This window comes from Ambystoma mexicanum, chromosome 8 (assembly GCF_040938575.1).
Source record: "Ambystoma mexicanum isolate Mex_15411 chromosome 8, UKY_AmexF1_1, whole genome shotgun sequence".
Classification (NCBI taxonomy): Eukaryota; Metazoa; Chordata; class Amphibia; order Caudata; family Ambystomatidae; genus Ambystoma; species Ambystoma mexicanum.
This window is the reverse complement of record NC_090929.1, coordinates 797,402,712-797,426,536: the sequence shown is the minus strand read 5'-3', so window position 1 is coordinate 797,426,536 and position 23,825 is coordinate 797,402,712. Positions and strand designations below refer to the sequence as shown.

Below are 23,825 nucleotides of genomic sequence, written 5' to 3'. Positions count from 1 at the left end.
CACATTTCTTCTAAATTGCTAGACCAAGTCACCTCTTTCAGCCATTGCTCCATCGTAGGGCCCCCCTGGTGAGCCCATCTCTGCAGCATACTTATTGTTGCCAAAAAATCCTACATTCAACAACTTCCGGGGTAAGCCTGGGGCATATGCCTTCACAATCTTGTTTAAATAGTTGCATTCTGGAGGGAGTGTAGTGCCATCTATTCAGTATTTTTAATTGAATACGCCGAAATCGCGAATTTAGGGATAGCATATTCTACACCACACGTCATCGGTCATTTCAATACCGAGATCTGTACACCAATTCGTGCATACTTTGGAAGGCCCGTCAGGGCTCCCGACAACATTAATTCATACAATGACAACACAGAGTGGACACCCCCACAACCCTTTGCTTTATATGAAAGACTTGGGTCTTTAGATGGTACTTCCGGGAAGTTTGGTCATGTGGATTGAAAAGCCTCCCGCAGGAAAGGAAATAAATCATCCTCCTACATACACCTCCAATAATGTCTCAGAGCAACCGGGACCAAGTTTTGGATATGCTTTTATCTAAAGTGGGAGCGAGCTTCGCCATAAGGGCATTCCTTTACTATATGGGGCGGTCACCTTCCTATATTGAAATCACTTATTCCAAGGCAGCGTCATCATTCTTATGGGGTCGAACGGACTTTTACATATATTTCAGGCGAGTATCAAGGACCTAATGTTGCGAGGGTATACTATGTTCCCTTCCATTCGGCTATGGGGAGTGGTTGCACCTTGTTTGAACCAATATGATGCGTAGTGCGTCTGTGCAGCTATGTAACACAAATGAAAATCTGGGGCCGAGAATCACCCTCTGTCACATGGTTTAGTTAGTGCCCATCACGATTTGTGTAGGCTCAGATAATATCCCATTGGTAGAAATCCTAGCCGTGGGATCCATTGTGACCCAACACCACAGTGTGCAAGCACCGTATACATGTACTGCTGCCTGCACGGAGGGGTCTACATGAGCCATGACAGCAAACACCCAGCATAGATTCAGACTGGTGGATCTACCCAGAATAAACCCCGATTGGCCTGGGTGCATTATATCTAACATTAGGGTCATAAGTCTGTTTGGCAAAATTTTGGCAAAGATTTTCACATCTGAATCCATTAACGATAGTCTATAAAAACCTGCATTCATCTGCAGGCTTCCTGGGTTTTAACAGCACTATAATTGCTTCCCTCCTGGCTGATGGCTGCTGCTTATTCACCCTAGCCTCCTCCGATACCGCCAGTAGTGCATTACTAACTGTGATGCTGTAAATGCATTGGAAGTACAAGGCCTCCATGTCCTTGACCTGTACTCCCCTATGTGTATTCTGTGATGTTTTCTGCACAGAAGTCCAGTTGGGACTCCTGTCAGTGCAGCTCTTCCTCTTTTTGGTCATGGTGAACAGAGACCCTTGGGATACCCTTATGGCACCCACGGGAGGAGGTACAACCCTGTACCTCTAGTGTATGTTTTTAGGCACCTGTGCGTGGCCCACAAAGCAGGGTACAGGCTGGTGGCAACTCTATGCTGAATTTGACAGGTGCTCCGAGTATCGTCCATTTTAGAATACCTAGGCCCTGCCACAGGAATCCATGGATTCTTGAATGGAGGCAAGATGGCCCCTGCGGCCTCTTGCTTTCTGTTACCTCGTTTTTCCCAAAGTCCTGGGAAGTCCTAACTCTGTCCCTTCACCTGACTGGCTGTTGGGTGGAAGAACCATATATGGTATTGTGGGGAAGTCCAGGACAGACAGGCTGGCGCCTTCTCAGTGACTGCATGTTTTGAGTACACCCTTGGGGTGGGACCTGTGTGAATAGAGTGTATGACCAATAAGCAGGTGTCTGGTTTCTATGTGGATGACACAATGAATGTGACAGCCCTGCCCGAAACTGACATGAATGCAGTGTGGTGTGCTGAAAGGCTGGATGCTTGCCCCAATCCACATTCCTTGTTATAGGTGTCAGGATGGAAGTGAATAGCCTGAATGCCTGTGAGTCTGATTGGCTTCCTGCCTGCATGAATGCCGTTCTGTCCGATTGGCTGACTGAGCTTGGTTCAGCAGAGTGAATGAGGGACAGATGTGTATATCTGGGGACCTCTCACTTCCCAATTTGTTCAGAAGCTGAAGTTGAAACTTGAAGCTGCTTATCATTGAAGCCAAGCTGAAAGAAGAAGAATTGCTGCTGCTTTCCTTCAACGAAATCTGAAAGCTATCGAGTCTGTCGATGACTGATCTGAGAGAGGACCTGGCTAGACCACCTCTTCCCGAGCTACGAGGGAATATTAGCTTCTGCACAATCTTCATCAAGGCACATTGGAAGTCCATCCCGAAAGGCTGTCGACCGGATGGGGTCCGCCGAGAAATCTTGACGTAAAGCACCAGGACATTGAGGCCGTCTAAGTCCTTCGCCTAAGACAGGGGTTCGGAGGATTTCCGTAACCAATGGAAGCCCATAGAGTCGTGTTGGCCAGAAGCGGGGACAGCTTGACGCCGTGCTGCTAGACAACCAGAGCCGCACCGCTCCACCTTGCCTAAGAACAAAGGGCTCCCTTGCCATCACACAGTCGACCACTTTGCCTGCCGGAGAAAGTCCAGGTCGTCAACGACCAACGAAAGTCCGTCAGTGGGTTTCCCGCCACCCAATGTCCACAAAGACGCTGACAAGTGAAGATCTGAAATCCAGCCGTGGTCGAGTCCCGATCGTCGACGCAGACAACCGCTGCCGGGCCTACGTTCTTCACCGAGTCTTCTTTGTGGCACCAAACTCTTTGCATTGAGGTAGACTGTACGCCTCATCTTCGCAGGACATCCACGTTGGATCGTCGATGAGCACTGCGAAGGTCGAAGCTGCAGTCTCGATGCAAGTGTTCACATTTCTTCGAGGAATCTCGATGCCCTGTGGCTCCCGATTTAAAGGCTTTTAACAAGGAAACAAGACTATTTAAACATTAATGACTGGGCTTGTTAATAGTCTTTATTACAGGTTGCCCAGGTGGGGGGATCCTCACACAGAACTGCATCCACGTAGCTCGGGTCAGCATTCTGTCATTGTTTAACCCAACCCGTCTTCCTTCCTGTGCTATATGCTGATACACATTGCTGTATGATTTGTATGACATTAGAACTGTCAGCAGTTGATGCATTTTAAAGGAGTCAACAGCTAAGTGTGGTACCACAGACATTGTGTATATTTGCCATATTAGAATTGCCAGACTACAAAGTGTGTTATTAATTGATGTATATATCTTGGGCCTTATTTATATAAAAGAAGTGTGTTCGCACATAACAGTGTGTGGATATTCCTTTGTGTGGGGCTTGGGTACTACGCTGTACTTAAGCAGCCTGCATCACCTACTGAGAGCTTAAGCCTCGGTTGCTCGTCCAAGCTACAAAATAGAGAACCGTGGCTGGGGTGCTCTGTGCTTCTACTCTGCCATATAGAGGGCAGGAGTACAGATACCACCCACCAGTCTTTACAGTAAGGATACCTTTATGATGCTTATAAAATTCAGCTATGAGCCCGGCAGAATGAGGAGACTTGCTTGAGGGGAGACCATCAATGCCTTTGCAGATTTCTTCCTCAGTTATCGGTAGCTTGTTTCATTTGATAATTGCATCAGTGGTAATTCGTCTAAGAACTCCTAAATGTGCGCCATGGTACAGGTATCTTGCTGCCTATACAGGGCATCATAGAAGCTATGGAACGTGGCATTTATTTCCAAGTTAGCAAAGACTTGCTGGTGCCCTGAAACCTGTATGCATGGAATGATAGAGTTTCCCTTATTTTGTAGAACCAGGCGCACCAGGGTCCACCCAGGTCTCCCCCTTCCCCATATTGGTGGGCCATCATCAGGGTACCTAAGAACTTTAACTCCCTGTCGGCATGCATTCGAAAATGATCTAGCAAATTGCTTATATGTTGAGGTTTAGTTGGCGTAGGGTTAGCTGCATATTCAAGGTCTAGTTTCTAAAGGGCCATCTCACCGTCGTGTATGTCTTTACGGATAACCTGAATACCCCAAATTCAGTTGTCAAATTCTCCTGATATATACCTTAAAGGCTTCCCATAGCATCCCATTGTTTTCAATGAGGGACGCCACTTCCCCAGGCAGAATAAAGAAATACACATTGTTTTGGAAAGTTAATCTCAGTTTAGCTGGGTACAGCCACAAGAAGTCCGAGATAGATTTGTCCCGTAGAAGCTTCTTGACGCCCAAAAAAAGCTTCTTGCTCCCGCTGCACTGCGTAGAAAAATCAGGATAAAGATCCTATTCTATCCAAGGTCTAGTTCAATTTTCCTTGAGCAGCCTGCAGTATAGCGTCTGCCATGATAGTTAAGGAGAGGGGCTATGATAGGTTGAGGTGGGGCCCGCCCTGCCTCGGGGGGGGGGGGGGGGGGGGCGGGGGGTCAACAGGGATCTATGGGTCCTTTTGACCAAAAATTGAAAGTGAGAGTCAATCCAAGATTTTCATCAGAGTGGTCTCAACTAATTGTTCCATGCTATCCCCAGTGGGTCCCTCCAGGATCCCCAATATGCACTGCTGAGGAAGAGCTGCACTGACTTCAAATACTCTTATTTCTACTGGGTAGTCTGAACTACAGTGTTGAGGGTATCCAATGTCTTTCATAGTAGACTACTCGTCTTCAACCACTCCCACTCTTGATTCAGCCTCTGAAATGCGATCTTGGACTTTCTCTAATTTGGATCCAAGCAACGTGATGTAGGTGGTGATGTCGTCAAGCTTAGAGTTTTATGGAGGAGAAAGCCGTCATCATGTTGGTAAGGATCTTCTGTAATTTGGAGGAATCTGTCGTGACCGCATGGGCTTGGCTACCGTTATTTTTAGCACAGCACCTCCTGCTTAGCCTTCTACACTGACCTTCAGACCATCTGCCGGTTGACTAGGAGGAGGGGGGCCCTAAGGGGTACCCCCCCTCCCCGATTTGTTAGTCAGGGGAGGGCCTAGCCTGGAATGCTGCCTGCTGGAACAGGAAGGCCAATTTCCATTTTTAACAGCTTTGTGGATTGTGCTAGAGTCACACTGAACGGCTAATCATACCTGCTGGCTCTGTGATTTGAAATGGGCTCTGGAGTGCTTGCCAGAGTGCGCTGGTGAACACAATTACAACTGAGCACTGAAAGCCCCCTGCTCCTGTGATTTATAAGTGAATGGCTGCTAGACCTATGCATGTGTGTCTATTAGATATATTGGGACTATAACTTCCTATAGTATATGCACAGTTGCAACTAGTACATGCCATAGAGGCACCTCCAGTCGACTAAGACTTGGGTCCCTGACACAAAGTCAGTTTACCCTATGCTGAGCATGTTGTGGTTACAGGTAGGCTTGTTTCAAAAAGCCTCCTTCTGACTTCTAGCGTTTTCCTGGCATGCTTGACAATACTGACCTCCACAGCATGGGCAGAAGACCCTGCCTGCATCTCCTCGGTTCCTCCATTATGTCCACAAATGCCACACCCGGAGGTGTCACTGAGTTTCTCACTCAACCACAAACTCTATAAATACGTCTTCAAAGTGGATACCCGATGAACACATTTTGCCACGCTGATCGTCCTGTGTCATTGTCAGAGTAGAATAAGCATGCATGAAGTCTAAGGGACCACAATGAAATGTGAAGGGGGAATCCAAGACTAAAATATAGATAGAGTCCAAATCAAACCATAGCTTGCAGGTTGTGTGCCTTCCAGAATGGATCCAGAACAAGCATATGGAATCATTCTTCAGTCAACTTCTACAGGATCCTACTTTCTCCCTCCAAATCCTGGTTAAATGGACAAAGGTTGCGTAAGTGAAAAAGATGGTAAACACACATTGTCTGGTAGTTAAATTTGAGAGCAATTTACTGAGGAAAACCCATAAGCCATGGGACCTGCAGTACAAAGGGGCAAAACTTTTTAAATTCTATTTACCCAAATGTAACCTATCCAAAATGCTAGTTGTAATTTCACAAGTCTTGCAAAGGCTTCGGGACAGGGGACCATTATGTCAGCCATGCTCTTCTTAGACAAGCTCGGGATGATTTACAAAGGCCAGGCACGATTTAAAAAAAATTAAAAAACAAATAAAACTATGTATATCGTTTTTATGCCAGTCGAGCCAATAAACGCGGGAGGATTGAACATGTGCTGCTCAGCACTGTTTCAAGATAAGAAAACTGCTAATGAGCCATCTTCCCGGCCCATTCTAGATCCTGAAGAAGCCATTACATTTCTCACCTGGTCTCATTTTCCAATTGGAAATGGCTAAATTTGGCCCACTTACTTATGGCATGCATTTCCCTCCTAGCTAATTGTGCTCATGTTGGACTGATTGTACAATCAAATAGTTGGTGGGAGGGTGCCCCTGGTGTATGACTAGGTACTAGTGATCCTATTTGGTTGGTCTGTGTTTACTCATTTCAATGTTTCAAGGGCATTTCTGTAGTGTTGCTGGAAAAGGGTTCTAAAAATGAAGATTCATTTTGTAAATGAACAGTGAAGGTTTTATTCTCCGTTTTTGGACCCAAAGGCCTCTGCGACTATGAACATTAGGTGGTTTTCTCCCCACTCGCCTCCAATGGCACCACATAGGTGGCATACTTAATCCTTGCCTCATGTTGCGGGACAGTGTTTTCACTTGTGCAGGGATGTTAGTTCCATCACTGCAGGATTTAGAATGGCAATGTGGAAGATGATTACAGATAGCACAGAATGGGAGTCTGGGTAGGATGTTGGGGTAGTGGTATGTGGGTTTAAGGCAAATATACCGTCTACATTACATTCGACATCTGCTCTTTATGTATGAATGCTTTCATCAGAGAGAAAGGGAAGCTGAATTTCAAAGAGTATGGCATCAACATTTTAATCACGGTATGCACATCTACTTAGTCAGCAGTAACAGACTACATTTCCTGTGCTTTTTTCCAAAACCGTGATAACTTCCGACTGATGTTACTTTAATCTTGTTAACCTGCGCCTCCTCTACTTACACAGCAAGGAATATGTATAGAATGAGTCCAACAAGGAACCTTAGACAAAACCTATATTCGGTCCGAAGGAGTAAATGGGTAATAAATCAACGGACAGATGCACAAGCGAAGAGGTCAACCAACATAAAATAGATATTGTGCTCCAAGGTCTCTTGAAAAATATATATATGTTCCATCGTTTGAGTATGGAGGCTGGCCAGTAGCATGCTGCCAATGTTATACTGTTGACTATTTTCCATTATTTCACTAATACAGTTTTGCATTGTTCCCAAACCCACATTTGATGTGCACACCTATTGATGTACTGACGTTCTAAGCCACAAAACACATTAAATCATTGTGATCAGTAATCACTTTACTCTCATATCAAAAGTTGTAAGCATAGTCTAATACAAGCACTGAGTCAATACATTATAGAAATGTATAAAATAAATATCCTGCACTTAAACAATGCATAGGTTTTGAGCAATGTGTCCTACATAAAACCCAACATGAATAGAATTAAATACTAACCATGGCACTGGATAATTCTTTGAATTCCTGCAACCTGTTCCAACGTATCAATGTTCTGTGTGTAGTTCCGTAGAAGTCTCCCATCTTTGTCCAACATGGCTATGAACTTGTGACATAATGATGGTTGAAACGCGCCAGGATATATCTCCTAGACAAATATGCACACAATAAAACAGTACATGTTACTCACCACAGTGACTTTTACTGTTAGTCTTTCACTCCCCTAAAGCCCACCTTCTTTCACTCTCTGGACGCACCGACTTCAGAACAAAATGTCTTGCCCATTCCTACCATTGTAAACCACAAACCTCACTGGGGCACCTGGTGAGCATGTGCAATCGCCCACTCTTTATTAACTTTACTTTATCAATTTATAGAGCGCGGCCGCTTACACGGAGGGCTTACGGGTGCTCAGAAAAGTAAACAAACAGGACATAAACATGAACATACAAATGCTTAAAAACAAGGGGTCAGTAAGCCATACAAATAACACGATGCCTGTAAGGAGTGAGTTAACTAGCTAAACAGAAATGTCTTTCTGAAGACCATAATTGAAGGTTACTCTCAGACTCAATGGAAGGCTGTTCCAGACAGCCGGAGCTGCTGCAAAAAAAACTCCTTTAACCTGTGACAGTCTGCAAGCCGAAATTTTCAGTTGCAAAGAATGATTGGATCTCAGATTGTGTGCACTGGATTTTACAACTAATTCTTCCTTCAGATAAGCTGGAGCTGTGCTTCTCAAACATTTATAGGTGATCAGCATGAGGCAGAAGAAAATTCTGTCTTTTATTGGAAGCCAGTGTAGACTTCTTCTGGCCTCAGATATATTGTCCCTTTTCCCGTGGTCCATAATAACTCTGACTGCATTATTTTGTACAACTTGTAGTCGATTGACTACAGTAGTCAATTCTTGATCACATCAACCTTCTTACCAATATTTCTCGATTCTCTTTGGAAACAAATGGGCGCATATGAGTAATTAATTTGATATAATATAAGGCCATAGAGACCAAGCTGCTGACCCCAAGAGTCTTAACTTAATATTTTGTTTTAATCATGCATCCGGCGAGCTGGATCTGAGCGTATTCCGACTTAGTCTTATGGTTTTTAGCTTCAGTCACAACTAGCATCAACTCAGTTTTACTAGTGTTAAGTGAAAGACCACTGGTGGGGTGGGGGGTGGGGGGGGGCATGGCTACAGGGCCATGAGCTAAGTCGCAGATCCTGTGACCTTTCGAGATCCAACAATGATCCAAACAAAAATATGCTGAAGATACATGCAGTAACAAGGGATCTTGGAGCCACGGCTGCGTGAATAGGAAGAGCAAACAGCAGACTATTGCTGGTGGAAAACAGTCTGCTGAGAGCAATACGACACAAGTGAAGTTCGGTGGTCTTCACAACCCAAATCTGAAGATGGCGCCTATACAGAGATAATACAAGACTCTGAGCTCAGGAAAGGCTACAAAGGAGGAAAGCACAGAGAGCACCAGAGGACAGAAGCAGCGCATGCCAAGAAAGCAGAGAAAACAGATCTCGTCAGATTGTAGCAGAAACACTGACGGTCGCAGAGCCAAGGATTGCAAGAATCTAGTCGAGATCCAGTGTAACAACCACGGCTCAAACTGCCGGCACAGACCAGCAAGGGACGCGCAAGCAGATATAATGACACCTTGTGGAAACATTTAATAATGAGTGTTCGCAAGCAAGATGAACACGGAGGAAAACAGAATTATAGATGACCCCCAGCTAAAGTACAAGATTGACAAAAATGCTGCCTGACACTTATGATATGATCGTTTATATAGCGCCTATACACAATGTGTTTCAAAGCACTTCAGGGCAAGAGAGGGAACAAGGGAAAATACAACTACATTCTTACAGGCCATGAACAGTAAGGACGTGAAATTAACTATCGTACTCGGCCGGATGACATTTCAGATAGTGCAAGAGCTAAGACATAGATAAGGAAGGGAGGGGGGAGAGTGGGAAGGAAATGGAAACAGACAGGTGACTACCGTTCTAGGCCTGACGACATTTCAGATAGTGCTGGAGGGGTGGTGAGGAGGGAAAAAACAATAAAGGGAGGGTGGAGAAAACAGACGAGGTTGCTATCATGTTAGGTCCAGGGACAATTCTGATAGAGTAAGTGCATAGAAGAAAGTAAGGGGAGGAGATAGGAGAAGGGAAAGGAGGAGAGAACAGAGAGTAAGCAGTCAAACAGAGTGGAGAAGCAAGAGTGGAGAGCGAATACAATTGCATAAGTCAGTAGTAACACAATGTTGCAAGCCAGGATACAAGGTGAAGATGGGAACAGCCCATCTTGATTCAGGGCCACCATGAATACAAGATGCAAAGAAAGTCCAGCATGAGAGTTGAGAAAGAGTGACGCACCCTGAATGAATGAAGTCCATAAAAGTCAAATCCAGCATTGGCCACAAGACGGTGATGGAAGGCACCAGGTGGGCGGGGCTTGCTAAGTGGTGAAAAAGAGCGGGAAGCAGGAAGGCACCAGGTGGGCAGGGTTTGCTAAGTGGTGAAAAAGAGCGGCAAGCAGGAAGGCACCAGTTGGGCGGGGCTTGCTAAGTGGTGAAAGTGCGGCAAGCAGGAAGGCACCAGGTGGGCGGGGCTTGCTAAGTGGTGAAAAAGAGCGGCAAGCAGGAAGGCACCAGGTGGGCGGGGCTTGCTAAGTGGTGAAAGTGCGGCAAGCAGGAAGGCACCAGGTGGGCGGGGCTTGCTAAGTGGTGAGAAAGAGCGGCAGGCAGGAAGGCACCAGGTCGGTGGGGCTTAGGCCAGGTGACCTAGATCCACTTGCACCTGCTCCGGAAAAGAAGCTGGAGGGCTCCTTAAGTAGGGAAACAGGGCGGCAAGCAGGAAGGCACCAGGTGGGCGGGGCTTGCTAAGTGGTGAAAAAGAGCGGCAAGCAGGAAGGCACCAGGTGGGCGGGGCTTGCTAAGTGGTGAAAGTGCGGCAAGCAGGAAGGCACCAGGTGGGCGTGGCTTGCTAAGTGGTGAAAAAAAGCGCGAAGCAGGAAGGCACCAGGTGGGCGGGGCTTGCTAAGTGGTGAAGAGCGGCAAGCAGGAAGGCACCAGGTGGGCGGGGCTTGCTAAGTGGTGAATGTTAGGAAAGATTTCTTAATTGTGGGTAATTTTCCTTCCATGTGGCAACCCCTAAACTTTTTGCTGTTTTCACCATGATCTAGACTTTGCCAGAGAAGTGCAGCCTTCTGCCGCACTCCTCTGGGCTTTCGCTCCATTCTTACAGGGAAACTGACATGCCCTTAAGACAGTCAGTACCGGTAAACGTTTTCCGTAGTTTCTTTATCATGTTGCAGCTTTCGTGCAACATGACACAAGAGGGCACTGTAAGCTAAGTTACTGCTCTCTTGGGTCTCTAGTCTTCTACAGGCCCTAGATACTCTTTTTGGATTGTAACTCATCGGTGCAAGTGAATCACGGACGGGAATGGTGGCAGCGATCGTTTGTGTTTTTGAGCTCCTTTTGGCGTTGCAAGCGCGTTTCTCGCGCTTAGCCCAAAATGGTGGCCTGGCTCCCAAAATGGCCAGACCACGAGGCTCCTTTGTCCTGTCCGCTGACCGTCTTGCCCCCTTCACCTTCCCCAGGTCGAGCCGACCCGGGGCCTTCCTTATTTGGGCATGTACTTTCCCGCGAAACACAGATGCTTTCGCAGGCTTCTACAGGCCTTGTGTGTGCCTCCAGGATGTGGGCTGGGATGTCTGGTCCCAATACACATCCTGGGTGCCAGAGTCTAGTGTGGTATGAATGCCTGGGACCACCGTGGACCGTGATAGGTCCACGTATGGTGTGAGTGTTTGATGAGCGGATCTCCCATTGGGTCCCCTCCGTTTTGGCGCAAAGGGAACCGTGGATAAGAGGGGGCTGGAAACGCCACTATCATGTCGATCTCCTGAGTTCTCACAAACTAAGGAATACAGGAGCCAAGTATCCTGCAACCACGAGGCTGAACCGAGGAATCGCTGGTGACCCGCTGAAGGACTGCTCCTCTGCACTGCTGTCTCTTGTGAAACCCTTTCTACCTCTGATCGAACCAGAAGGCCTGTACTGGTACTTCGACCCTTGGAATAGCGGGAACAGCTATTCTCGGCATCTTCACCATCTCCTGCACGTAAGCCTTCGGAAGTGTCACTGGGCCATCCAGCAGACTAACCAGCCTACCCAGGAGTCTTGCTCTGTAACCGCCGTCAGGTTGTGTTGTATTTCGAGTCCTTGTCACTCTCAGACGATTCGTACACTTGGCATTCCCAGGTCTGACGTGGGTAGTGTACATTTGGCTGAGATACACACGGCCGCTCCGTTGCCCTGCTGTGGTAACAAACGGTGCGGGTTCACTTCGTTTGGGACATCTTTAACTCAACTCTGCTGCTGCAGAATCTACACGACGACGAGACGTCCCCTGCTCCCCTGAACCTGCCAGCACTGAAACTGATGCGGAGAAGCCTGGGTCTGCTTGCATCGGGGACCGGTGAGTAGCATAGCTAGGAACTGGTCGCCCTCCTGCAGGAGCCCACAGCTTTTCCCCGCTGTGTCAAAACAGCACGCCTTTCCGTACTCGCGCTCTGCTTCTGCCCACAGTGGAGGCTGCGCTTGAGTCGCGGAACTCTGTTCTTCTTCATTTGTGCACCAAACTGAACTGCCCGATTCCCTCGAAGAGACTCCCCTTTTTGCCCGTTGGCACCAGCGTGTGCAGGTACTTTTGAGCACAAGGCTCCACTCTTCGTAGGGCTTGGACTTCCTTTTAGTTAGGTGCCTCTGAAGGCGGACTGGGTCTAATCATTATTTCGCACTGCCTGTTTTCCTCCCCTTCTAGGTGGACTACACATTTCGTGCATCTAACGCTTTAGACTTGTTTGTATTTGTGTATATATTGTATTGGTTTGGTATGTGTTGGTTTACTAGAGTTTTATTGTGATTTCTCGCTACGGTCATTGTTGCAAAGGCCTTGAAATAAATGTGTATATATTTTTAATATAACACCTGTTTGGAGTAATTTGTAAGTGTCCTTGCTTTGTGTGCTCATTGCGGGCTTTCAGTCACCCTCACCCCTCTTGAGACCTAGTCTTGACCGCCGCGATCGCTACCCTGATTGGTCTGGCTTGTCCAGAGGTTACCCTGTTCCAAGTAATTAGGTTGGCCTTCTGAACCTCTGCGCCTCCAGGACAGAGTTCAGAAATCCGTCTTAACAGTGAAAAAGAGCGGCAGGCAGGAAGGCACCAGGTGGACGGGGCTTATGGCAGATGACCTAGATCCACTTGCAACTGCTCCCCGTCTGCCTTTGATACACCATCTGCCTTTGATACACAGCGAACTTCAAGACGGCACCCACTATTTGACTAGACAAAGGCTTTGTGCTGGGGGACAGCAGTGGAGTCGGGAAGGACACCTCAGACCCAAATACGAACACTGGATGAATGGAAGCCATGGAAAACGGGAGGCAAACCAGACATGTTTGCATGAGTGTCAAGGAAAGCGAGATGGCCAGCGGTCATAAACAAGCAGGGCCATCCGGAGCCCACCAGTGCAAGCTTTGTGGATTGGAGCCAACTTGCAATGGAAAGTTCAAGATACGGAGAGCAGAAGGCAACGCCAGACAACAGTGTGAGAGAGTGGGGATGTGGCCACAACGGGGCACACACCAATACTGGCCTAGAACACCTCCATAAACAAGGCGCTGTTAAAGGAAGAGGGACACAAGCCCACACATGAGCGCAGACTATCGGGTGACAGACAACACATTAGAAAATGAACCCCAGGCCATATATATATAGTTTCAAGGCACTGGGAGGCATGTCACCCACAGGAAAAGGGACTCTGGGAACATAGCAGTGCGCAGGTAGTCAGGAAGTCGGCGCATAAAGGAAGCCAAAGGAGACTGGCCCTGCATGAAACAAAGCCCACACCGGACACAAGCAGTCTGGCCAGAACAGATGACGGAAGGACTGTGAAGTCACTGGGGCAAGAATACAACAACAATGAGGAATAGATTCACAAGGTGCCTCCCCTATAAAGCACGGAGATAATCAGAAGAGGGCTGGCGTGGTAGAAACAACTGAGGGGGCATACACAAAACACTAAGGCCAGTCACCAGTGGAGGCTGAAACCCACGACCCTAGAAATGACAAAAGTACGTTTTTTTTTAAACAACTTTATTTTTGAATCGAAGGCTTACAAGTTCAACAAGACATAACACTTTCATTAGGTTATTAATGTTCAGAACCTTTCTTATGTTCGTACCGTTCAGTTAATTGAGATTCCCTTTGCCTTAGAGTGTTTTCAATTTTTCCCCTCACCCCATTCCGTACCCCCCAGCCTCCCAGCTTGAACCACAACTTTGGGATACAGAATTCAACAGGTACAAGTTATTTCGCTGAAGGTTGAGTCCAATTCATCTTTCGTTTAGTGGGGCTCATATGACGTGTGTTCTTAAGAAGACGAGGTTTGAAGTATTGGGCTGCTCTGTCCTGCACCAGTTCATGGAAGGGGTTCCAGACGGTCATGAATTTTAGGTATTTTCCAGTACTGAGTGTGCATATCTTCTCCATAGCCATCACTCCCCAAACCTTGAACCACAACCATGCCGATATCGGGCCGCTTCGTTTTTCCAATTCTGCGCAAGGGTCATTCTCGCCGCTGATAACAGTTGAGTGATGAGGGTGGCTTTCGCTCCCAACATTGCATATATTCCTTCTATGGGGACACCTAAGAGAATGGTTTTCGGGGACATCGGTAGCTCGACTCCAGAGATGTCTTTAATGTGGCCTAGTATTTCCTTCCAGTAAGCCACGGCTTTGGGACATGTCCACCACATGTGGAATAGGTCTCCCCTCTCACCGCAGTTCCTCCAGCAGCTTGGCGAGTACGTCTTTGTGAGCTTATGTATGCGGTATGGGGACATACACCATCTAAGGCAAAGTTTGTAAGCCGATTCTTTAATCCTGGTGCATCTGGAAGTACCATGTGCGTGTGCCCATATTTTACTCCATTCCTCCTCCGTTAGCGTCTCTTGTATGTCTCTTTCCCAGTTCACTTTATATGGGAGACTGTCCGTCGGTTGAACGTTGGAAAGCAGTCTGTAGAGTCTGGTTACCCCCTTTGTTGTCTGACCCTCCTGCAGCTCGAGACCTGGCGGCGACCTTGTGCCCGCCCTCGTCACCGTTAGGTGGGTTATCCAGTGCCTTATTTGTGTGCATCTGTAGCGCTCCTTTTCCCCCATGTTGAATTTCTGCTGATAGTCTATGAAGAGTAATGGGGAGCCATCTTTGTATATGTCCCGCATGGTCAGGGTCTCGGCACCCGACCAGCCCTCCCAGTACTTTCTCTGGAGACCCGGTGTGAAGACTGGGTTGTGCATCAGTGGTGTGCTAGGGCCCAGACCTTGCGGGATGCGTTTCCTTTTCCGGGCCTCGTCCCAGCTTTGCAGCAACCATTTTAAATCGATTCCAGTAGCGCTCCCCCTCTCGATTTTCCGCTTTCAGGCTCAACAAGGTTATTAGGGGAGTCGACAAAGCTGACTGTTCAATTCTACACCATCCTTTGCGATTCTCAGGTCTCGCCCATCTCAGCATTGGTGCTAGCTGTGCTGCTAAGATATACCTGTCCATTTCTGGAACTCCCAAGCCACCTAGGAGTGGGGGAACCATTAGGATTCGTTTTTGGATCCTGGGTTTCTTACCTTGCCATATGAATTTGAATATTGCGTTTCGCAACTCTCTGGTCTTGGCTGGAGGGATGGGCACCGGGATTGATCCTATCACAGAGGGAGTATGGTCATTTTTACTACTGTGATGCGGGCAAACCACGACAGTTCCTGAGACTTCCAACTGAGCATGTCATCCTGTAGCTGTTTCCATAGAGGTAGTATGTTTGTCCGATATAGCTTGTTTAGTTCTCTGGTGAGATGTATCCCCAGATATTCCAGTGATTCCCCCACCCAGATCACCGGGAATGCCCACTCCAGCGTCTCGATCACTTTATTCCTTGCCTTGATATTCATAGCTTTTGATTTAGGGAAGTTAATGGAGAATCCCGAGACCTGTCGGAATTCCTCCAGCCGTGCCATTGGTCTGCGCATCGTACCTTCTGGATCTCCCATGAAGAGCATGATGTCGTCCACTTATAGCGCGATTTTATGGGTCTCCGGACCGTACGTCACACCCTTGATGCTGGCATCTTGTCAGAATTGCATTGTGCATGGTTCCATTGCCATCGCGAAGATCAGGGGGGAGAGTGGGCACTGTCGCGTGCCTCTTCTAATCTTGACGAACTCCATGCTCTGACCGTTGATCGTGAAGCTTGTCGACAGGGTTTGGTAGTTGGCAAGCACCATCTTAGTGAACTCTGGGCTGCAACCGAAGCGTTCCAACATCAGTTTCAGGTATCGCCAGTCCATGCTATCAAATGCCCTGGTAGCATCTAAGGCGGCCACTACAAACGCTTGTTGTGTCCGTCGCCCTGTGTCTATCACGGCTAATGCTCACCTTACATTATCCTGTGTGTGCTGGTCCGTGATGAACCCTGCCTGGTCATATATTATGTTCGGGAGGATTTTCATCAATCGAGTGGCAAGGATCTTCGCATACATTTTTGCATCAGTGTTCAGCAACGTAATAGGGTGATAGCTCGCGGAGTTGTGGGAATCATTTCCCGGCTTCAAGGGCAGTATGGTTATGGACCTCCCTATATCGGGCGTTACCCTCCCCTCTTCTCTAATTGAGTTATATAGCCTCATTAGCGGACCAAGTATCTGAATGCGGAAAGTCTTGCAGTAACCGTTGTCGAGGCCCTCTGGACCAGGAGCTTTATTTGCCAGCAGTGCTGAAATGGCATCGTTGACCTCTTCTGCTGAGATCGTGTTCTCGAGACTTGTTCTGTCTTGTTCTGCGATCTGGGCAAGGGGAGAGAGCTGATATAAGAGTTGCCATGCAGGGTCAAGGCTCTCGCTACTTATGAGTTCCTCTGGGAAACGTTTCATTATTTTTTTTTGTCAAGCTCCGCTGTGTGGTTTTCTGTGCTCGTCGTTCAATTGTGCCATGTAATTCTGGGCTTTTCGTTTTCTCAATTTTGCGGCAAGGAATCTATTCGCCTTAGCCCCATGGATGTAGTAGGATTGTTTTGTGTGTAGCAATGACTGGGCAATCCGGTCCGCAGTATGGTTCTCCAGTTGGGCTCTGATTTTCCGGAGCACTCGTAGGGACTTTCTTGAGCGGCTGGATTTGTGTTGAACTTCAGCTTCCTTCACCTCCTTTTCCAGCTGGTGCGTCACCAATGGCCTTTTCCTGTAGTATGAAGCTGCCTGTCACAAATTCTCCCCTGATAACCGCCTTCCCCGCATCCTATATCACCCCCCAGCCTGTTCTCTCCATTGTAGTTTTCTTTAAAGAAATTGTTGATAGAGGCCTCCATGTGGGCTCTTAGTGTTATGTCCTTCAGGAGAATTTCATTTAGCCCCCAGGGCAGTTTTTCCTTGACCCCTCTTCCCCCCCCCCCCCCCCCCCCAGTCCACTCCCACCAAAACCGGTGCATGGTCCGAGTAATATTCCATTCCTATTTCTAAACTCGTTATTTGTGGGATTAATGTAGCAGAGACTAGGATCATATCTGTTCTGGAGTATCCGATGTGGACGGCCGAGGAGTGGGTGTACTCTCTGTTGTACCCTTGAAAGAATTGCCAAGTTTCAATGACCCCCAATTCTCTAAAGAAGCGACCCAGTGCCTGTATTTTTCTGGTCGGCTGTTGTGGAAGGGAGTTTTTTATCCAACAATGGGTCCATAACACAATGAAAGTCCCCACCTATAATCAGTTGGCCCTCACACCAGCTGCCCAGTTTACCCAGTAAGTCCGTTATGAACACATCTTGTAGTTCGTTAGGGGCATAGATGGCCAGGATTGTGTATATTCTACCCTTTATCAACCCCTTAAGCCCAAGGTATCTTCCCTCTCTGTCTCTGCGGGGCTGTGATTTTTTTGAAGTCTAGAGCACTCCTTATTAGTATGGGAACACCCCTCTTTTTCCCCCAGCTAGATGCAAAGTATTGCTGTGGAAAGGTTCGATGGGCCATTCTCTTCTCGTCATTAGGGAGGAGGTGCGTCTCCTGTAGGATCCCAATCGCTGTCAGCATTGCTTTCAGCCTGTCCAGGATGACCAGACGTTTTACTGGCAAGTTCAGTCCCTGTGCGTTCAGGGAAACTATCTTTATCTCAGCCATTTCTGAGTAGAGGAAGGTTGCTCGCTATTTTAACAATATAGTGTGGCGCTCTGGTGCCTCCATCGCCTATCCGGTTTGTTCCCTCCCAATTTCTTAGTCGCCCTTTCATACGTTCAGTTGCGATTCTGTTACCCGCTTCCATCGTCCCCCTGCATCTACCCCAACTCCCCCTCCACCCCCTTGTAACCACCGTGACCAGGATTCCCTTCAATCTCCTGTGCTAACATCCAGGGGTGTCGGGTCACAGACCATTCACAAGTTCTGAGTAACCAGGAAGTTCCGTGACTCAGAATGGATTCCAAGGGTTGGCATTGCCAGTCTCGGCACAGGCTGCCTTTTGGTTTGTGTGTGCAATGCAAGTTATGACTTATCAGTCCTTTGAAGGGATGTGTATGGAGATATGGTTAGTCGCCGTTATTAGTCCTGTTGCGATTCGCTTGTTTGTGGGCCCCTTAGTTTTGGGTCGCTCCTGGGCCTATGTTAGGGAGAATTCTCATTTTATGGCTAATTTCCCTTACCTATAGAGTCCCCGAGCAGCTTTGCTGGATTTGAAGGGTTTGTTTCTTTTTACCTGCTAAGAGTGAGACTCTTTTTCCCACTCTTAGGCATTTCTGCTATGTGTGTGCTAGGCTATTATTGTGTTTAATGCCTTTGGGATTTTCTCTCCCCCAGTGGAACCATCTTTATTCACATGTGTCACACCGCACCCTCCGTGCTGTGACACAGGGGTGTCGTAGCGACCCCCAAACATAGACTCCATACCCTGGGACTTACTACCGTCTCCCAGGGCATGTAAAGTCCCCATTGACTTTACTAGTCGATTTTTATGAACTTAACCAGTACAACCCATCTTACTATGGAGGTATTGGAAGGGGTTCATAGTTTTTCCCCTATGTTCATTTTCGAGGGGGTACCTTAAAGTCCCTCTCTCTAAGGTTTCTGGCTGGTGCCAGTGGTTACTACCGTAAATATTCGACCGTGAATATTTCCCAATGGGATTTGCCCATTGTTCGAGGCTAACACTTTTTCTGACAGCCTCTAACATACCGCTGGTACATTTCAATATTAACTTTGCTCCGGTAGGTTTTATTTGCCAGAACTTTAATATAACTTCTTTCTCGTGTCTTTCTCTACGATCCTAACCCAGGTCGGGGATCCTTTGTTCGTCCGTTTGGCAGGCTTCTGCCCAGAAGCCCTCTTTCCGGCGCCACTGAGTCTGGGATGGGTCCATTGTGTGGGAGGGGGAGTAGGACCCCTGGACAGAGTTGCCGCAGCAACTCACGTCGCACTCTAACCTGATAGGCTGGAGGGTCTCCCGCCAAAAAGACCAATCCACTTTGTGAGTGACAGCTAGGCTGTATGAACGGGTCTCTTTCTGCATAAAAGCAGGGTCCTGAGGACTGGAAGAGAAAGACGTCGCCACTGGAACTACGGAACCGAAGGGGAGAGAAGCCACAAACATCTTCAGCATCTAACACCACCGGTGAAGCCCTGCTGGATCGTCTCACCACTTTTCTTCCACACGACGAGAGGAGATCTTCATCGAAAGAGCCTTCTTCCCTTGAGCTGGTGGGAACAACCAGTTCGCCCATCGCTCCTCTGGACCAGCCTTGGTCGAATCGACAGTGCCAGGCAGCTATCGACCCGGACCGCGATTAAAAGGAGTGTACCTTTTAAACTTCGTTTGGCAGCACCGCGGCTGGTTTCATCCCTGGGAAGTGCAGTGACTCGAACCTTCCTCCACGAGGAGAGCCTCTCTTCCTCTGCTGGATCCCTCGAACTGCAGGAACTACCAGGAACAACCGCCACCGCAGGTGCCACTTCACGTTTAAGGTACATTGTTCCGCCAGGCCTCCCTTTCTCCGTGGTAGCCCGAAAGGTGTTTTAAATCCTTTATCTACTTGTTGGGTTGGCCGCCCTCGCTCTTAAACATTGTCTTTCACCTCGCATCTGCCTTTTCAATATTAGTTTACCAAAGACTTGACTGCAGCTACAAGAACATCTTTGCTCATAAGCTCTTGGTCCTGTACCACTGACTCTGGCTCAGGCCCCTTGACTCTGGCTGATTTGTTAGATCTGCTCTCACTAGATTGATTTTCAATAAGAAACATCTTGATGCACCTGAATCTTCTAAACTCCTCTTCCTTCCTACTGTTTTAACTTGTGGAGTGGCATTTTGCTCAGTTTTCATTCGCTTATCTTTCTGCTCAAGTGTCACTGTGCATTACTTGTTAACAAAACTTCAGGGAAGTGTTGCTAGGGAGTGTCTGAAGATATTTCGGTTTAACTTGTGCTTTCCCTCCCTTTCTTTAAATTGTTAGAGTGCCATTTGTAGTTGGTTTTCACTGTGCCGTTTTGCTCAGTTTTCACTCTACCACAAACTTGTCTACAATTGAATATGGAGTTGTATATACTTTTCCTTGACTGAATTTAACTTACTTCATCAACTGTGATTTATGTGTTGAACTAGATGTGTATAAAATAAATATATTCTCTTTTTGATAAGCAGCTTTGGTCAGTGTTTCCTTGTTCCATAGTACTGTGATACCTATTGTGTAAACCCTGAATACTGCTCATCTCCCTCTTGAGATAAGTCTGACTGCTCAGCCAAAGCTACCAACTAAATCTTTGTGGTACAGAGGGGGATTTATTGCTCTCACCTGTAGTCCTAATCTGGTGTAGTGCTTACTAAGGGAACTGCACTGAATTCTGCCCAACAGCCTACTTCTTCATGCTGTGGACCATTCCCAGGGGTTGGTCCCTGAAACCTGGGGGTTTCGTGCTGTGACCGTTCCCGGGCTGTTCTGATCCTCCTTCAAATTCAGCAAGGACAGGCCTTCCTCGCATGTGTTAATTCGTCTCTGTTTGCCCTCCCAGCTGAACATTAGGCCAAAAGGGTACGACAAGCTGTAGGATATTTGTTTTTCACGAAGGGCCCTTGTTACCGGATGCATGAGTCTTCGTTTGTGGAGAGTAGAGGGTGCTAAATCTTGGAACAATTGGATCATATTGCCGTTGATGGTCAGGTCGGTAATGGATCTGGCCGCTCTTAAAATGTTTTCTTTCATCGTATAGGAGGAAAGCGCCACCAACACGTCTCTGGGGCAGGTGTCCGGGTCATTTCTTCTGGGACCAACTTGATGCATCCTGTCGAACCCAATTGATTCAGGCACAATGTCATGTAGGATGTTGCTGAAAGCCTGTTGGAGCGTCTCACGGAGGTCCCTATCCTGGATCGATTCAGACAGGCCTTTAACTCGTATGTTGGACCATCTCGACCTATTTTCCAAGGTCCTCTGCCTGTAATTCGAGGTGGTTTGAGGCCGCTGCTATTTGGTCCAGTAAGAGGCTAGTCTGCTTGGATTGCTCCGTTAAATTGGAGAGACCACTTTCCACCGTGTCCACCCGGTCTCCCAATTAATTTACCTCTTTATGGACCTCTTGTAGGACTGATCGACATCCACGTGTCCATGGTGCCACAACAGTTCAATATTGGAAGGGCACAAGACAAGTGCGGAGCACTCATGGAATTGCCAATCGCGCTCTGCGAAGCCAAGTGAAGGGACTATACGACACACCAGAAGCAGGGATAAAAGAGAAGCACAGCGACAAGCAGAATAAGGTCTGATAAGAACTCCCAGCCCCACCCTCCAGGCCACGAACCTAGAGGAAAACCCCCTCACGGATGACAGGAAGGACAAGGAGAGCCAGGGAAACGACAAAAGCGATGTCAAACAAAGCGAACAACGCTAAAGTAAAACAGACGTCCCTAGATCCGATCACCAGACCGGTGCAAGCGATAGAAGGCACAGACACACAACTACAAGACTCGAACGAAGAAGAGACGCAACCACGCATGGACAAACAGATACTGGGGGCCAAAGCGGACTTAAAAAGCATAATTGGAACACAAAATGGATGTAATGCAAATTGATATGAACCTTTTGAGGCAAGATGTCCGAGCAGTGGCAGAGCGCACCAGAGCATTGGAAAAGGAAGTGAAGGCCAATACCTATACGAAGGTCCACATGCTGAAACAGCAGGTCCAGAACCTAGAAAACAGGGCAGCGAAGCAGAAGGCCGCGCAAGACGCAACAATGTACAGATCATCTGGCTACCAGAAGGAGAAGGCAAGAACCCAACCAACTAGAAGACATGTTCATACAGGAAATAGGAGCGGGCACGCTCACCTAGGGATTTACAGTGTAAAGGGCACACAGAGCTCTGATGAGGAGACATCAACCGGGTGTCCCGCTGCGGCCGATCATAGCCAAAATATTGAACTACAAATATAGAGAGAAAATACTGGAATACTTTCTCAAAGGTGGCACCATTAACAGAGCGTCAACATCCATCACATCATATCCAGACTATTACCTTGCAGGTGCAGAAGAAAAGTATGGACAGTGAAAAGGAGTCAGAGCGGCCCAACTCAAATTTTTTCTCTTATACCCAGCTAAGATGAAAGTGCTACACAAAGATCGAGCCTGTTTTTTTTTTTTTTTTTAACTCCGGAAGAAGTGCACAAGTGGATGGATACTCAGAATAAGCCGTCTGAACAGCGAGACCGAGAAGGAGAGGAGAGTGGCATATCGATGGGGGTCTCGGATGTAATATATGATGGTGGGTGGGGAACGAAAGGAATGGTGATAAGACACTTAGACTTTTAGCAAATTATATTTTGTAGACTATGCTGAATAGCGAAATGTGGGAGCGACGCGTGCAGCAACAGCGAAACAGGGAGCGATCTTACCCCCCCCCCCATAGCTTGTTCAGAAAGTATACTAGTACTACAGTATCCGCCTGCAGCACTCTAAGTACTGGCAATGTGCCACGAACAGAGGGAGACGCAAGGAGACATGAGATCCAGTTTAGGAGCTAGGCTAATGTTGGGGTTTGTTTGGGGGTGTGGGGTGGGGAGGTAAGAGGGGAGTTGGGGAATTTGGGAGGGGGGCTACAGTCACATGCAAGAGCACAGCGGAAGACAAAAGAGAGCTAGGACAAACGGGACGGCGACAAAAGGAAAATAGGTGAAATAAAGATAGTGACCTGGAATGTAAGGGGACTAAATGTCCCGGGAGAGCACACAAGAGGCAGCAATAGTCTTGTTAGATGCTGTCAAGGCGTTTGACTCTTAAGTCGCCATGGCTGCTGGCGATTCTGAAGGAGTATGGGATGGGACCTACATATATGAAATGGGTACAAGTCCGTACGACTATATAGCGAGCCGATAGCACAGGTCAAAACGGGCACTAGCATTTCAGAGAAATGGCAACTCAGCAAAGTCACAAGACAAGGATGCCCATGGTCACCAATGTTGTTCATCTTAGCGCTTGAACCCTTGGTAGCATAATTAAGACAGCAGTATGGGGAAGTGGGAATTACAGTCACAGGGAGCAGCACCTAGTATCACTATATGCGGATGATATGTTACTGTACCTGCTATACATTCTAGAGGTGATGACAAGATATGCAATCTTATCTGGCATAACAGTAAACCCACACAAGTCGAGCATTTTCCCTCTGGGTAGATATGTAGGAATACTGGAACAGGAACTGCTGGTACTGCCGATAGGGTGGGAAACCGAGAAGTTTCGATGGTTCCATCTGTTAATATCCACGCAAAATTATCCGCATACAACAATATCGCCATATTTTTGCAGCGATATTAGGCCATGAAACCTGCGGGGGACACCCCGGCAACCCCCATCATTTTTTTAATGGAGCGGGTGACGCCCCCGCAACACCTGGTCCCCGTAACCACATACATTATCACGACTAATAATATTGCCTATGGCCTTACCCCGCGACCAAATATAAGGCGATATTATTGGTGGGGATATTATTACCGGATACCGTTTCGATACCTGGCCATAGAGGTGTATCACATGGCAGAACACCACAAACAGAATACGGAACAGACGATATCCAACATAGAAAAAAGTATGACATTTTGGGCTAAATTACCATTATCCATGATGGGAGGGCAGCGCTCTTGAAAATGGTGGTACTGAGGAGGTGGGATCACAAATGGAGGATGGGATGTGGGATA

At 47.5% G+C, this 23,825-nt stretch overlaps 1 protein-coding gene across 4 annotated transcripts in view; it reads right to left on the bottom strand.

Annotated features, from left to right (window-relative positions):
* The window catches only part of SIRT1 (sirtuin 1), a 2,084,986-nt gene that overhangs the window by 1,146,513 nt on the left and 914,648 nt on the right, over positions 1–23,825 (bottom strand). For all 4 annotated transcript variants that reach the window (XM_069610638.1, XM_069610636.1, XM_069610637.1 and 1 more), the window contains one exon: positions 7,530–7,677. In XM_069610638.1, the coding sequence (XP_069466739.1) occupies positions 7,530–7,677 (148 nt within the window). The remainder of the gene's footprint in view (positions 1–7,529; positions 7,678–23,825) is intronic.